Consider the following 15,045-nt stretch of genomic DNA (forward strand, 5'->3'; position numbering starts at 1 on the left):
TTTCTTCCTTTGGTTTGTCCACTCCCGTTTGGAATGTTTAGCCGATAATGGCGGTTAAGCCATTTTCCCTAGGCACAGTCCTTTTTGACTTCCCAAAGGTGCTTTTTCAGGAGGCAACTGGACTTGCCTCTTTCTCTTCGAAGACGTTTCGCTTCTTCAGCTCTGCAGAATCCCTATTTCATTCTAACACCTGTTGCTTCAGGGCCTGAAATGATGGTTCCAGTGATAACAAAGGCACTTCCTGTCTAACAAGAAGAATGGCCTGAGCAATTCTTATTTTGGGACCCAGGTGTGTGTGTGTGTGGGGGGGGGTAATCAAAGGAGACATACCTGCATCAGCTTCCTCGAGAGTTCGTTCGTGAGAAATTCCTCCTCCTTTTCATAATTCACGGCCAACGTCTCCTTCTCCTTCTGCAAAGCTTGAATCTTCTTAAACAAGGTGTTGCTGATGAATTCTTCTTCTTGCTCGGCTCGGGCTTGCTGGAAGAGAAACACAAGCTGAGAGCCGGGCAACTGGTCTGGAAAGTCATCCTGTAACTTCCTCGGCTGATGCTCTGCTGCCACTCAACTAAACAAGGCCGGGGGTGGGGGTGGGGTGGGAGAACGGGGGGGACGCCAAGAGATCTGCCATGAAAACCCAAGCCTGATCTCTTTGCTGCCACCAGCATTGGACCTCGTCCTGTCCACGGAGGGTCTAGGTCTGGGTCTCTGCTCTAGAGCAGGGGTCGCCAACCTTTCGGACCTCAGGGACCCACCAAACTCATAATTTTAAATTCTGCAGACCAGAGACCCTGGGAAAAATCCCCCCAAAAACTCTGCAGGAAAATTCCCCACCCCGTTTTCCTACGGATCGATCGTTCTTTATTTGGGATTGCAGGATACCGTCTCCAGCTCCGTTCTCAGGGAGAGAGAGAGAGAGAGACACTTTTGGCTTCATGCAAGGAAAGCAGCAGAAGTCTTTCTTTCTCTCTCCCAAACTCCACCAGAAATGAGTCTTTTGAGACTTATCACACCGGCACAGGCTCTTGGAGCAGGAGGCCTTGCAGGGTCCCAAAGACTCATTTCTGGTGGAGTTTGGGGGAGAGAAAGAAAGACCTTGGCTGCTTTCCTTGTGTGCAGTCAAAAGCGGAAGAAGAAAGAAGCAGCCCAGTGGCCAGGCAAGGTGCTAGGGTGAGTGGGGCAAGTTGGCCCCCTTCACTCTCCCCCCCCCACTACCTCCTGTTGTTTGCAATGCAAGCGATGCAAGCCTTGTGTTCCTGCAGGCCATGTTGGTGGCACAGTCTTGTGTTCCCACACAGCCTGGATTAATTGCTTTGGGGGGGGGTGCTTTGAGGATGACATTTTTCTGGGGGCCACCAAAATTTTCTTGTGGACCACCAGTGGTCCCCAGCCTACTGGTTGACGACCACTGCTCTAGGCTGCCACGGAAGAAAGGTAGGGACCCCGGTGCCAGAAATGTTCTCTTGCAGTCAGAGTGCTTGGCTCCAGAAATGAAGCCGCACCAACCAACACAAGCCAGGATGGATGTGACTGTGAAAAGGATATTGGGGGTGGGAGGTGTTTTCTGTAATACTCTGACACAAACAGCACATTTTTCAGCTTCAAGGCGTTTGTGCGCAGAGATTTGTTCCTGTCACCGCACTGAGCTTCCTGGGACAGACTGCAAATACTTTTAGCCATCGCTGATACAGACTCTCCTATTCCTCAACTGCAGATCGGAACAGTCTCAGAGCCAGTCCCTTGGAATAAAGTTATTCCCAACTGCCCATCATGCTTGGCTTTAGTGTAAGCACCCCTGAGAGGGAGGTGGGAGGGATGAAGGGTGTTAGGAATATAAGTCACCTAACAGGTATTTGGGTTAGAAATATATAAACCAGGATAAACATTTTAGTACTATGTCTTTCAGAGATTGCAAAAACTGCAATTGGATGTGGTTTTTCAAACGGCCATAAGATGGAGCCAGAAACCTGGGTTGTTTAGTCTTAGTCTCAGAAGAGTGTGTGCCTGAGTATCTCTGTTTCCTTCTGTTGGAAAGTATTGCCGTTGCTCCATTTCTTCTAATTGACTGATATTACTGGATTTAATGTAAGTCTGATACTGAACTGTTTTTCACACCGGACTTTGATATTTGGATTATCCCTGGATGAAAACTGACTGATTTTACCTGTGAATGACTTTGGATTGCCTATTTTGGATTTTGCTTAAACCTTTCTGGAAGTAAAAACCTACATCTACTGTACAGTGTGCTGTGTGTGTATTATTCCAACACTTCTCTCAAATATGTCTCCCTGTTTGCGCTCGTTCTCCTAACGGGGAATTACCTCAACAAAGGGGATGAAAAAGAGAACAACCTACTCTTGGTGAACAAGAAGCCATCCACCCATCCTGGGCAGGATGAAAACCCAGGGCAACCCAAAGGGGTTTCTTTTCTCTTCCCAATGCTTCCTATGCTTCTACTCTTACAGGACCACAGACCTCACAGTCCTGAGAATAAAGTTCAAAGCAAACTCCGAAGCATGGAACAAGGGAGCCAAGCCGTGGCTTCCATGCAAAGCCGCTCCACCAGTAGTATCCTTTGGAGTTTACGACTTTCCTGGACTGAAGCGAATCTTATTGGTGCAACCGTTCAACCTGCCAATCTGGTTCCGCCAGGCAATTGCAAAACGGATGGAACAAGGAGTGTAGGAGCACAAGGGTCACTCAACTCAGCCTAACTGTTGATTAGAGCCAACGCAACCCAACTAGCTAGAAAGGGAAATGTCAAATATAATGTGAGAACTCTCCACCTTCCCTGGATCTCACAGAATGCCTGCAAATGATCTCTGCGTGTTGCCGGCAGCTGGGAAAAAGAGATGGATGCCCTACAGCCTTGCCTTGAACTTGAGAAGGAAGAGCAGGCAAAAGATTAGGATCAAGAGAAAGGGATGGAGGCCAAGTTGACGGGACTGGATTTAAAGCGCTATTACGATGACAGCAGATTAACGTATGATTACCCCTCGCATATGAACGATTACCCTGTTGAAGCACGTTCAAGAGCACAGGCCGCACGAGGTTGAGAAGAGCTCTGGTGAGGGGGCGCATGCAAGGGTGGGGAGAGGTACATGATGGGAAAGGACAGGTGATGGATGGATGGACAGACACAGTGCAAGAAAAACTAAGGTAACAGATTAACTGAGTTGGAAAGGACCTTATAGGTCGGGGGTGTCAAACTCAACTTCATTGAGGGCCGCATTAGGGCTGTGGTTGACCTTGGAGGAGGGGGGCAGTGGGGCATGGTCAACTGGGTGGGCGGGGCCAGCTTGATGCCACTCCCCAAAATGCTGGTATGTTTCCTCTTCCCTCTGGAAAGACCGCGCCGAAGCTACGCTGATTTGATCTTTCCCCTTCGCGTTGGGTAGACCAGGACTTTTGGGCCGGATCTGACCACACTGTGGGCTCTATCCAGCCTGCAGGCTTTGAGTTTGACACCCTTGTTATAGGTCATCTACATTCTATTCCAGCCCCTCCCAACCCCTCTGGCCAAGCAGGAGACCCTACACCACCTCTGACAGAGAGCAGTCCAATCTCTTCTTGAAAGCCTCCAGTGATGAAGCTCCCACAACTTCTGAAGGCAACTTCTGTTCCATGGGTTGATTGTTCTCACTGTCAGGAAATGTCTTATTTCCCGGTTGAATCTCTCCTTGCCCAGTTTCCACCCATTATTCCTTGTCTGGCCTTCAGGTGCTTTGGAGAATAGCTTGACCCCCTTCCTCCTCTCTGTGGCAGCCCCTCAAATATTGGAAGACTGCTATTCTATCTCCCCTGGTCCTTCACTAGCCAGGCCCAGTTCCTGCAACTGTTCATCATATGTTTTAGCCTCCAGTCCCCTAAACTAAACTAGAAACTAGTATGCGAAAAACCTTTAGAACAAAGGTCTTCAAACTGGGCAAGTTTAAGACTTGTGGACTTTGACTCCCAGAATTCCTGAGCTAACATGAGTGGAGGGAGAATTCTGGGAGTTGAAGTCCACATGTCTTAAAGCTGTCAAGTTTGAAGACCCCTGCTTTAGAGAATGCTGGAAAAGTTGGTTCCTCTGCTGAACCATTATGACCCGTTGCTTCAGGAAATGGTTAACTGGAACCAGACCACAGCTGACTCCGTTGTTAGTTTTTTTATTTAATCTTTTCTTTGGAACTCACATCCAAGATCTTCAAGTCTGGAATACCCTGGTCTGGAAGATTTAGTTTTAGAAAAGTAAGGGAGCAATTCCAGAACAGCTCTGTGTGTGTGTGTGTGTGTGTGTGTGTGTGTGTAGGAGGAGGGGGGGATTGGACACTCTGCACCCCTTGCTAGAAGTAAACTCTGATTCACACAAAGCCAACATTTCTCTTAAGCTTTGTAAGACATGTACAAATCATATTATGATTTGCTGTCAGCTGCAGAGAAGGTCATTCTGACATTTTCCACAAACCATAACTTTAAAATCCTTGGCTAGCACTACATGCAGCAGTACAGAGAACAGAACTCAGCATTTGATTGCAATTATGCATCTGCCATCTTTTTTTTATTCCTTCTTATGGGTGGAGAAGTGGCATAAGTACCATTAATCATCCATGCAGAAAAACACACCTCGGGAGAAGCAGCGCTGGAAAGCTATCAGAGCTCCAAGGAGGCGGCCCCTGACAACAAATCTCGTGCATGGATTCAGGCTGCCACTATCCACAGCCCATCGCAATCTCCTTAACGGTTGTTCTTGCAAATTTTCACACGTTTCGCTTTTTACAGAAGCTGTGCTGGTATCTCATAGAAAGACATTTTATTGCAGAGATTGGATTATTGCTAAGCCAGCCTTCTTTACCCAGATGGGGCAGGAGGACCGTTCTGGAAGTAGAAGTCCCACATTTGGTGCATGCAATCATAGGAGACCAATACTTATGAAATTCTGTATGATGACACAAAGGGGCGTGGCACAAAGGCAACACATAAGTAAAAAAAAGTCCCTTTAGTACCTCCAACTTTGCCCCCAATGTCCTGGAGAAAAAACTCTCCCAGGGACAGCCTTTAAGTGGAGGAAATTCAGTCTGAAAACAAAGTACATACAAACTGGAAATAAAAACCCACACAAACCACGCTGTAACAATTGACTGGGACAGGGCAGGAGAAGGAATTTCAGACTTGAAAGGCCAACAAAGCACACACAGTTGGGAAGACGCCAGGAACCCAGATAAGCCTTGACCACATAATTCACGACTTGCTGCCAACAACTTTACTGTGCACAGCTTCCCTTTTTAAACACTGTGTTCCCAGCTGCAGCTAATGAAGGGAATCAGGGCCCTTTCCTCCCTCATAAGCCACACAACTCACGTTGCTCCCTTCTCCGTTCCTCCCTGCGTACCCTAGGATGAAGAGAGGATGGGCCTGGGTCTTCCTCTGAACTCCCTCTCCCTTGTTCTCCCTCTCTCCTGCTCTGCCCAGCCGGTCTTTAACCTTCCCCAGTTTCTTCCGGAGCCACGCTCCCACTCCCTGTCAGCTGCTCGGCCTACCCCTCCGAATCGGATTCCGACAGGGGCATAACATTCTGGAAGACATCAGGGAGCATCAGGCTTTTCCATCAGTGGCTTGTGGCACCCAAGAAGCCTTATTTTTAAAAAAAGAGCCACTCTTACTGAGTAACAAAACATAAGGATTTAAGAACGCTGGCTGACTTGGAGTGGGGGTGAGGCCCAGGGGTGAATCCTGCAAGAGAAGAAAGGCTGGTGGGGAGGCCTGGCATCAAGAAAATTGGGGGGAGGTTTCAAGTCCTCTCCCAAAATCAAGCAAAGACATTTGAGCTGAGAAGGAGGTGGAGAATTTTAAATCCTGGGCCAAAGATCTCAAAGGATGTTTACTGCGAATCTCTCCTTTCCAAAACGCAGCCTCAGACCTCAAAGAGGCAGGAAAAACTTGACAGTCTGGCTCAGTGAGTCTGGCAGTGGAAAGGTGGCACAGAAGACGACTCTGGATTGCCAGAGGAGAGAGTTAGGTAAGGCAATCTTTGATCCAGCGATTTCTCCAGGGCAAAAGGCAGCAGCACAGCCGAAGCCTCGGGAATGTCCCTCTGGGGACAGCTCAGGCACACCCAGGAGCAGCGGAGACCATCAGCCCCAGGCAACTCCTGGCCAGCGACTCTAGAGGAAGCGGAAAAGGCTCCAGGGCATCATTTCAAGGGCTGCTCCCAAGTGGGCCGAGGCTCTGAACCGAGTTCACTTAATGAGCCCTGGCAGAGGCATAACCTTCAGGGGGTGTGTGTGTGTGAAATGGGAGGACGTAAAGTTGAGGCAGAAAGGCTTATAAAGAAGAACAACAACAAGAAGGATTTGCCAAAACTTTTTCAAGCAGGGCTAAAATGAAGGGCAAAGAAAGGAAAGAAGAAAAAAGAAGGAATATTCTATGGAACCATGACTGAGACTTCAACGCGCTACGACTGAGTGGCTGCTCCAAGCCGAGCCCCGAGAAAGAACCTCCTGTCTCCTCAAAAGCCAGGCCACCTCCAGATCAGGGGTCTCCAACCTTGGCCGCTTTAAGACTTGTGGACTCCAACTCCCAGAACTCCTCCTCCTCCAGTCATGTTAGCCCAGGAATTCTGGGAGTTGAAGTCCACAAGTCTTAAAGTAGCCAAGGTTGGAGACCCCCTACTCCAGAGGAGTCTGAGCAGGATCTGGGATCCTCTACCTCCCTCTGGAGACTGGAAAGACGCCTCTGCCTCGCAAAAAAGGTCCAGGCATTCCACAGCTTAGGCAGGGCATCTGGGCCTTTAAAAAGACCACCATGAACCACAGCCGGAAAGTGTATTTCTTGCTTTCATAGTGAGAAGGCATCCTAAGATCAAGGGGAAGGGAGGATTATTTTGTATTTACAGAGCTGGAGTGGATCTCCAGAGGCTTAAACTTTCATTAGTCTCGGAGTTCATCAGACACTTTGTGAGAGCTCTGGGGGGGAAATTCAATCTTTGCACCAGTTTCTCTTTCTCTCTCTCTCTCCCCGCTCTCTCTCTCAGAGAGGGACACAGCCACACAGGCAGGAACGCAGAGGGTAAAAAAGGGGCTAAGGAACACTCTTGCCTTCTGGGAGGTCCTCCCAACTTCCTCCTGGTTGGGTTTGGTAAGACGGGGCATCAAGGAAATGGGGGAAAGGGGACACTTCAAGAACTACCGCAAAGGAATGCCGGCTTGATAATCCTGAGAAGGAAATGGGGCATGGAAAGAGAGAACAAAAGAAATGGAATCAAACTGATTTGCTGGCTGGCAACCCCTCGGTCTCCATCTTAACTTCCTCATTTCGTTAAACGCCTGGAATTGGAAGTTAATTATGACTACAGATGCTGGGATTGACCTCAGGGTATGTTCATGATATTAGAATCACAGATGAGCCTCCCTACTGTTCTTCCTATCGCCCATGTTAAAGGAAGGCAGTGAATTTGCATCTTTATTGCACCAGGATGCTGTTACTTGAATTCCAAATTCTATTTTGAAATGTACATAAAGCCCCACTAAAGGGTACCCGCCTCACAGAGTCTCTTCTCCTTTAATTTGCAACAGATTAGGCTTTTCATATCTTTTTGACCCGAAACACCTCCACATATGGAGACCAAGCTCCAGCGTTAGGCTATCGATTAATCACATTGCTCCCAGCAAGAACGGAGTTTAGCTTGGGTGTGTGTGTGTGTGTGTGTGTGTGTGTGTGTGTGTGTGTGTGTGTGTTTGGACAGAAGAAGCAGCCAGAGTCATCAATAAGATGTGAAAAGTAAGTCAAAAGGATTAAGCGGTGTCGATGATAAATGAATCCGTAATTTCATGCAAATTAAAATATATTCCTGAAATAGAACAAATCTCATTTGACTTTTAAGAAGGAATAAAATATACGAGCCACGGTCTTCACACCTATCAGTGCTAGAGGGTGAAAATTCACAAGGACCATCTTGGGTTCCCCTGGAAGAACGGCAAAAGTATTCAAGAATTTCTCCTCCTCAAAGAGCTTTTTAGAAAGGCCACCTTTTCCTATAAAAGTCAGAGGAACTTTTTTTTTTTTTTTAAAAAGTTAAGCTTTAGAAAACTATTCAGAGAAGGAAGTTTCAGGCAACGGTGTTTAGTTTCCCCAACATATAATCATTTAACTTCAAAGATGGGGTGTGAAACAAGAGTGATTAGAACACTAAGAACAGGTTGTAAGTTGTTCCTCCCACCCCGCACCCCCGAGGCTGTCCTAACTCCGAATTGTTGTTAAAGGATTATAAGTCCGGGACTAATTCTCCTTTTTCCCTCCAGATCTCTACTCTGCTTCTCTTTTGCAGGTGGGAAGTCCTCAGACCCCAAACCCAACTCAGGCTCCCCTTGGCAGTGAGAGACCCCTGGGGCAAGCAAAGGCCCACTGACCATGGCTCAATGTCAGGTAGACCCCCTAACAGGAGAGCGTGGTCGTAACTTAAGAAAGCTATTATTTCACACGTTGTTTTCTTGCAGTCGTCTCTCTTTGCTAGGAAGCAACTAGAACAACAGAATGTGGTGGAAGACACAGTGCTGGTGTGTCAAAAGGCTGGCAGGAAGCATTATTATTCCTGGAAACTTGAAAAAGGCTTACCTGCCACAATGTTTAGCATTTCTGCCCCGTAAACTGCGGAGTTCAGGTGTTGGTGGCGTCTTATAGCACACGTGGAGGGGAGACAAAAGGGCACATCCAATTTCCACTGTGCTCCACCGTGCCTATCAAATCCCTTGCAGCTTTCCGTTTCGGTCTCCTCCCTGAAATTTCCTTTGGACTTTCTCTTATGAGGGGGAATAATGTCATGCCATGACTCAAATAATGTCATGCCACGCACTGTGCATTCGGAAGAACCCACTGGATGAATTGGACGGAGTAAAAAAAATAAAAAGAGAGAAGAAAAAAAGAGCAGCAGCTGCTTAAGACCCAACAGGCTTTGGGCTGCAGCCCCTCAAAGCCTCCCCAACCCCCCCCCCGAGTTATGGGAGTTGCATCTGAAAGAGGGCTGTTCCTTGCTCTAAGGGGAGGGGTCTCTCTTCTTGCAATGAAGCAGAAGACAACCAGAGGATCCTGGCTGAGCTGCTCTGCACTTGGACCATCTTCCCTCAAGTCAACTGGCAGCAAAGTCTTTAACGCAACTGAGCAGCTCAGAGAACCTCCAGGCTCTGGCGTAAATCCCCTGATGTTTCTTCTCAATAGATATCTATCTATTGGCCAAGTGTGATTGGACACACAAGGAATTTGTCTTGGTGCAAATGCTCTCAGTGTACATAAAAGAAAAGATACATTCGTCAAGAGTCAGGAATCATCAGGTACAACACTTAATGATAGTCCCAGGGCACAAATAAGCAATCAAATCATACTAGGAAACAGTCCATATAAATCATTAGGATACAAGCGACAAAGTTACACCCATACAGTCACAAGTAAGAGGGGATGGGCAGTAAGGAGTGATGAGAAGATTAATAGTAATAGTAGTGCAGACTTTGTAATAGCTGAACAGTGTTGAGGACATTATTTGTTTAGCAGAGTGATGGCGTTCGGGGGAAAACCTGTTCTGGTGTCTAGTTGTTCTGAGCTAAGTTTGACTTCTGATGAGCCCCGAAATCTCTTGAGGTTTCCTTTCCAAGCGCAGGGAAAGGACCAATTGGACTGGGCAGCCCCGCGATCACCTCCGGTCATCCAAGTTCAGGCCCAGGCCCAGGCCCAGGCGCACACACCCAGAGGCAGCCGTTCATACGGAAAGGGGGAAGAGGATGGGCCATTTTGTTAACCAAGAGTAGGACAATCTCTTTTGTACCCCATCTCTCTTCTACCAAGAGCTCACGAGGAAAAGAAACTGTCAACTCATAAAATATATCTATGGTCGTTTTAGAGTTGCCAACAGAAAGGGGGGGGGAGGGGATTTGAAAGTGCTGTGTGGCAGCTTGGAAATCAAAAGTGCATTCCATACGTAGTTTTTCACAGATAGTAATTGGGTGACTGAAGTTTCTGCCCTGCAAAATTCTAACTGGAGAGCATGATTGATGACTCTTGGCTATGGAGGTGTCTCATTGGAGAATATGAATTATGATACACCCAGGGGGGTGGAGGAAAACCAGGGTCAAGGGTGACAATGAATGACGTGCCTCAGAGTCGGCTGCACCCAGGCAGTGCCGGACATGTTAACTCCCAATAAATCCTTTTGAAGTTTTGGAAGTTTGGCTCAAGACTTGTGATTTAATTGGAGAAACCGCAGGAATCCTGACAGAAACTCTACTGCACACAGGCTCCATTTTCATCTATTTGCCGTAAGCTTCCAGTTCAGATTCCTTTATTGGACAAGGAAAGAACCTGGAGCTCTCTCTGCTCTTAATTCAGCCCCCCGTTGACTCAGGGAGAGGACTACCACCCATCCCGTCCTGCACCTTCGCCACCAGAACCTCAGGCCTTTCCCCAGGCATTGTGTCTCAACAAGAATGCGAAACTTCAATTAGCTTCTCTCCTTGTGTTGAAGTGCTCGGCCATGGCCTGCTGATCAGCCACCATTAGAAACGACACAAGAGCCCTTCGGGTCAGGCACACAGTAGGACAAAGCTTGGGAAAATAATCTTTTGCTAGAAGTAAACTAAGGTGGAGAGAAAGCCTGTCCAGCGTCTCTGTGGGTAGAGCCAGCGTGCAAAGAGAAAACACCGAGAGGAGCGTTAGGATACATCCAACTCAAAAGTATTTGTGGAGGAGGTGAGGTCCCTGTGCATCTCAGTGTAACTCCTCCATTCAGCCTGCAGCCAGATGCCAGATAATTGTTCCACATTTCTGAATCAAACGCAATTACCTCTGACTTCCGCTCAGAAAGGGCTTACTCCAAATAATCTCAGCCTTTGGAGAAAAGCTCCTCTGGCAACCAATCCTCTTAGGTAGCAAAGTAGTTTGTTTGAGGGCCTCCAACTGAAGGCCGTCCCCATTTTTCTTTCTCTTCCAGAGAAGAAAGGCATCTGCTGTCAGAAACTGGCTGATTCCAACAGACGTTCATCCCTCCAGCGATGCAGACCATACACTCTGCTCCCTTTTGATTTTAGGATCAAAACAGATTGCCTTCATCTGCAGGATGCAGGTCTCATAATCCTTCTCCAAAAATTAAAAGAAGAAAGAAAGATGGGGCTGCAGAAACAGACCAAGAAATTCAAGGATCTTAGGACCTCTCAGAAACTGAAGGATTGGTGGCAGCAAAGCACTCCAGATTCTGGGAAACAGGGCTGTTGTGTTTGGGGAGCGTGTTTTCCAGTTTCCAAATTGCTCCACTATCTCCCAAAGATTGCAGAACCATCTTATAAACATTATTTTTCTGACCTTTCATTAATGCTAGTTCAATTCTCTTCATCTTAAATTCATCAGGAGAAATGCCTGAATTATATAGATACATTTAAATATATAGATTCCCATTTGTATTTAAAACATGGACTGGAATTTTGACCACTGAAAAAAGAGGAAGTGCCGTCACAATAGCAAAAGTTCAAGACTTGTAGCAACAATACTGTACAATGCAACAGTACTGTCCCTGTGGCTATGGTCTGTCCATCTGCTTCAAGTGATTCTGTCAGCACCTCTCTTCATGTTACTGTTTCACTGTATTTTTCAAAACCTGAACAGGTTTTGTAACCAAGATATTAAATATTTTAAATGCTCCTTCTACCAAGATATTCAGCGATATGAAAGGGGGTGCCAACAGGTTGCTAGCTAGAGAACTGCTGTACCGTGTCCATATGTTTCCTCACCTTTCCATCATATCTGACAATTCATCTCCCAAAATTCTGAATATACAGAAATGTTTAGGCTGAATTCTTACTGTGTAAGACAGGAGTCTTCAAACTTGACAGTTTTAAGGCTTGTGGACTTCAACTCCCAGAATTCCTCCTCCAGTCATGTTAGCTCAGGAATTCTGGGAGTTTAGGTCCACAAGTCTTAAACTTGCCAAGTTTGAGCATCCTTGGTGTAAAATGACATCACTAAGAGATGGTTTCAGGGAGACCGCGTAATGTGAGCCTGTGTGAGCGTGTGTACCCGGCAATGCTCCTTTTAAAGCATCTTCTCAAAATTCTTTTATCTTCATTTCCATGGATTTTGTTCACTCTCTTTTTCTGATTTTCCCTTATTACAGGGATTGTGAGCGCCTTGTGAATTGCCTGGGTATGTTGATTATATGGCAATGGTGTTGGTTAAGAAAATACTGGAAGTGAATTATGGAGGGAAAAAAAACATTTGATTACATTGTTTCATGTTCTTTCTTTTCCTTCTACAGTCCTCAGTCTGAGGTGTAGAAGATAAAGTGGGGGTGATTATGACAGCTTCTTTTTTAAATTATTAAAGGGAAAATAGGACCTCCTTCTTCTTAGCAATCCAGAAGACTGGTATAATGCTTCATTTCATCTCCCTGCAGATTATTATCCTTCAAAATCTAATTATTATTAGTGAGTATATTTTTAGCGATGGTGTTCACATTTGAACTTTTTAAATGACTAAGCTGTTCATTTTTAAACTGAAAATGACATCTTTAACACAAGAATCATTCAAACCATTATCAGGTATTTTTTGTGCTTTGCTTCTTCTTATTCTGAACACTGCTTTACACTCATCTCTGAATGTTTAAGGCTGGATGGCTGGATGATCAGGCCCACATCTTGCAACACCGTGTTCCACAAACAGAGCAAACAAACTCACAAATTATAGTTGTGTAATAATAAAGTGACCCTTATGAATTTACGCGCAGATAAATGGTTATTAAATTTTCAGCATTTAAGTATGTTGTTATAACACCATAAAAGGAAGCAGTAATTTGAGGAGAAATGCCATAATTTCCAAGGTGTCCGTAAGAATTTATTTGTGCTGATTCTAGAGTACTGTATTTGTAAGTGAACAGTTCCATCATGATAAAGAAAGGAGTTACATTATTTTAATATGTAAATTTTAATCGGCTAGCATTCTGCCACTCTAAACTTGCGGAGATTAATAATACACATTATTATTTTTAAGGCTTGAATTCTGCTGTATTATAAACTGATTTTGAATGGGATAACTTTGAAATGCAGATAGTTAATACTAATGTAATAAATAAAACGATGTGATTATTAACTTGTGTGCTTGGTATGTCTCATTAGAAGTTTCCCTAAGCAAATACAAATTATTAGAAGAAATGTACAGTTGTGTGAACTAGAAGACCTTCTCCCGGTCTGGTTCAGCATTTTTTTACAAGGTTTTTCAGTGCAACTCGTTTGTATGTAATTGTGCATTCACGTGATTAGAAGTCTCTTCAGTGTCAGAGTACTTCTGATTAGAAATGCCATATTTCATTAATTTCTGATTTCCTGAAGAGGAGCTGAAAAGAAATCTCAGTAACTGAGCTGGATGTGGGCACTATAACTCAGCAGATACATCAAATGCTTACTATTTTGGACCCCCCCAGAATGGATCCAATCTTCAGAAGCCATAGCCACTCAAACATTAGGACCACAAACGACAGATCCAAAGAGATCCTTCAACAGGCCCATCGTTAACTCCAGAAGACATTTAAAAGCGGGGAGGGGAGTTGCACGTGCAACTCAACTCTCCAATCAACTCCTCTTCCAGCTTAGTCCAGAAATGGGCTTGCTGGGTTATTCTCAGCCTTTTTTGAAAACTTTGCAGTTATGTCACTGCCTGTCACAGACAGATAGACAGATCATTGGTGCTATTCTACCGGTTCGGCCTGGTTCTGGCGTACCGCTAGTGCTGAAGATCAGCTGAGAGATCGAACCGGTTCTCTCTGATGTGCTGCTGCTGGGTCCACCTGGGCTCCCCTACTGACCTTTATTCCCTGCCTTTGAAGCTCAGCTGCTTTGCGTGGTACAGCAGTGCCGCAAGTCAGCTGCTGAAGCTACAGGGATTGCAGGAGGGGAGTAGGAAAAGCCTCTGCGTGTGCACAGCGTGTGTTTGGCATGTGTGCAAAGCGTGCACAGCTAGCCACGCCCACCGAACCGGTGGCAAACCTCTTTGAAACCCACCCCTGGGACAGACACCCACTTTGGAAAGTCACAGTGATTTTGCAGGTCACTGCAGCATTTCAAGCAATGACAGAGAGCCGACCAAATCAGCAGACAAGCAGGAAGTGTGCGCACCTCGGGTTCTTGTCTTTACACCTTGAAACCTAACTCACAAAAGAGGCATGCATTTCTGTCCTGAAAGAGAGATTTTTAAATCCGTTTCTCCTAATTGGGTGGAAGGAGGAGGAGCCCTTATCCACAGATGCATTGTTCAAGAAGTACAATATTTATCTTCGTTAGGTCATCCTGCCCATCCCTCTGCTTCTTTAAGCCAATATTCCTGGTTTGTCTCCCAAGGTGACTTCCTCCCTAGGCGGTTTTCCCAACCACACAAAAAAAACACCAGAAGCCACAAGGAAGATCTGCCCTAAAGTGGAACAAAACCCCAGAAACACCCCGAAAGGCGAAGACAGACAGACAGACAGCTCAGCAGAAGCCTGTCTGCCTTCCACCCATCCACCCATCGATCCTGAGCTTGCTCGCCTTCCCAGAGCACTCCGAGGATTGCCTGGCAAGCTGGTGGGGGGGCCGTCCTTCCCCCCCCGGGGAAGAAGCAGCCAGGCTGGGTGAGGGAGAAACGGGGTGGGTGGGAAGAGGAGGAGGAGGATTGGGCAGCTGCACCCCGTGAATCCTGGGGTGGTACCTCCGCCCCGGTTGGCCCTGGGCTGGGGAGCCAGAGGCGAGGGTCTCCCCTTCCCACCCGGGGGCCTTGGGGGCAGGTGGGGCGGGAGGAGGGGCGGCCCCGTCCAGAGAGGGTGGGCCGGAGGACGAGGGTCCCGGTCCCCCGGGGTGACCTGGGGCGGACCCCGCCTGAATCCCCACAGCCGACCCGCAGGGGGGGGGGAAGGAGAAGGTCTCCTCCCCGGGCTGCTGCCCTCCCTCCCCTCCCCCGGAGGCCCCGCCAGAGGGTCCCTGGGGAGGGGGAGGGCCGCGCCCACTCCTCTGCCCCCGGCCCCGACTCGGCCTGCGGGGCTGGGCCTCCCTGCCTGCCTGC

The 15,045-nt window shown here is 47.0% G+C and overlaps 1 protein-coding gene across 1 annotated transcript in view; it reads right to left on the bottom strand.

Moving 5' to 3' along the window:
• Nucleotides 1–15,045, bottom strand: part of CCDC6 (coiled-coil domain containing 6) — a 36,294-nt gene that overhangs the window by 20,823 nt on the left and 426 nt on the right. Inside the window, 1 exon segment of the mRNA XM_026711000.2 lies at nucleotides 331–480. Within this exon segment, the coding sequence (XP_026566785.2) occupies nucleotides 331–480 (150 nt within the window).

Source organism: Pseudonaja textilis, chromosome 4 (genome assembly GCF_049901715.1).
Source record: "Pseudonaja textilis isolate UNSWEBS1 chromosome 4, rPseTex1.2, whole genome shotgun sequence".
Taxonomy (NCBI): domain Eukaryota; kingdom Metazoa; phylum Chordata; class Lepidosauria; order Squamata; family Elapidae; genus Pseudonaja; species Pseudonaja textilis.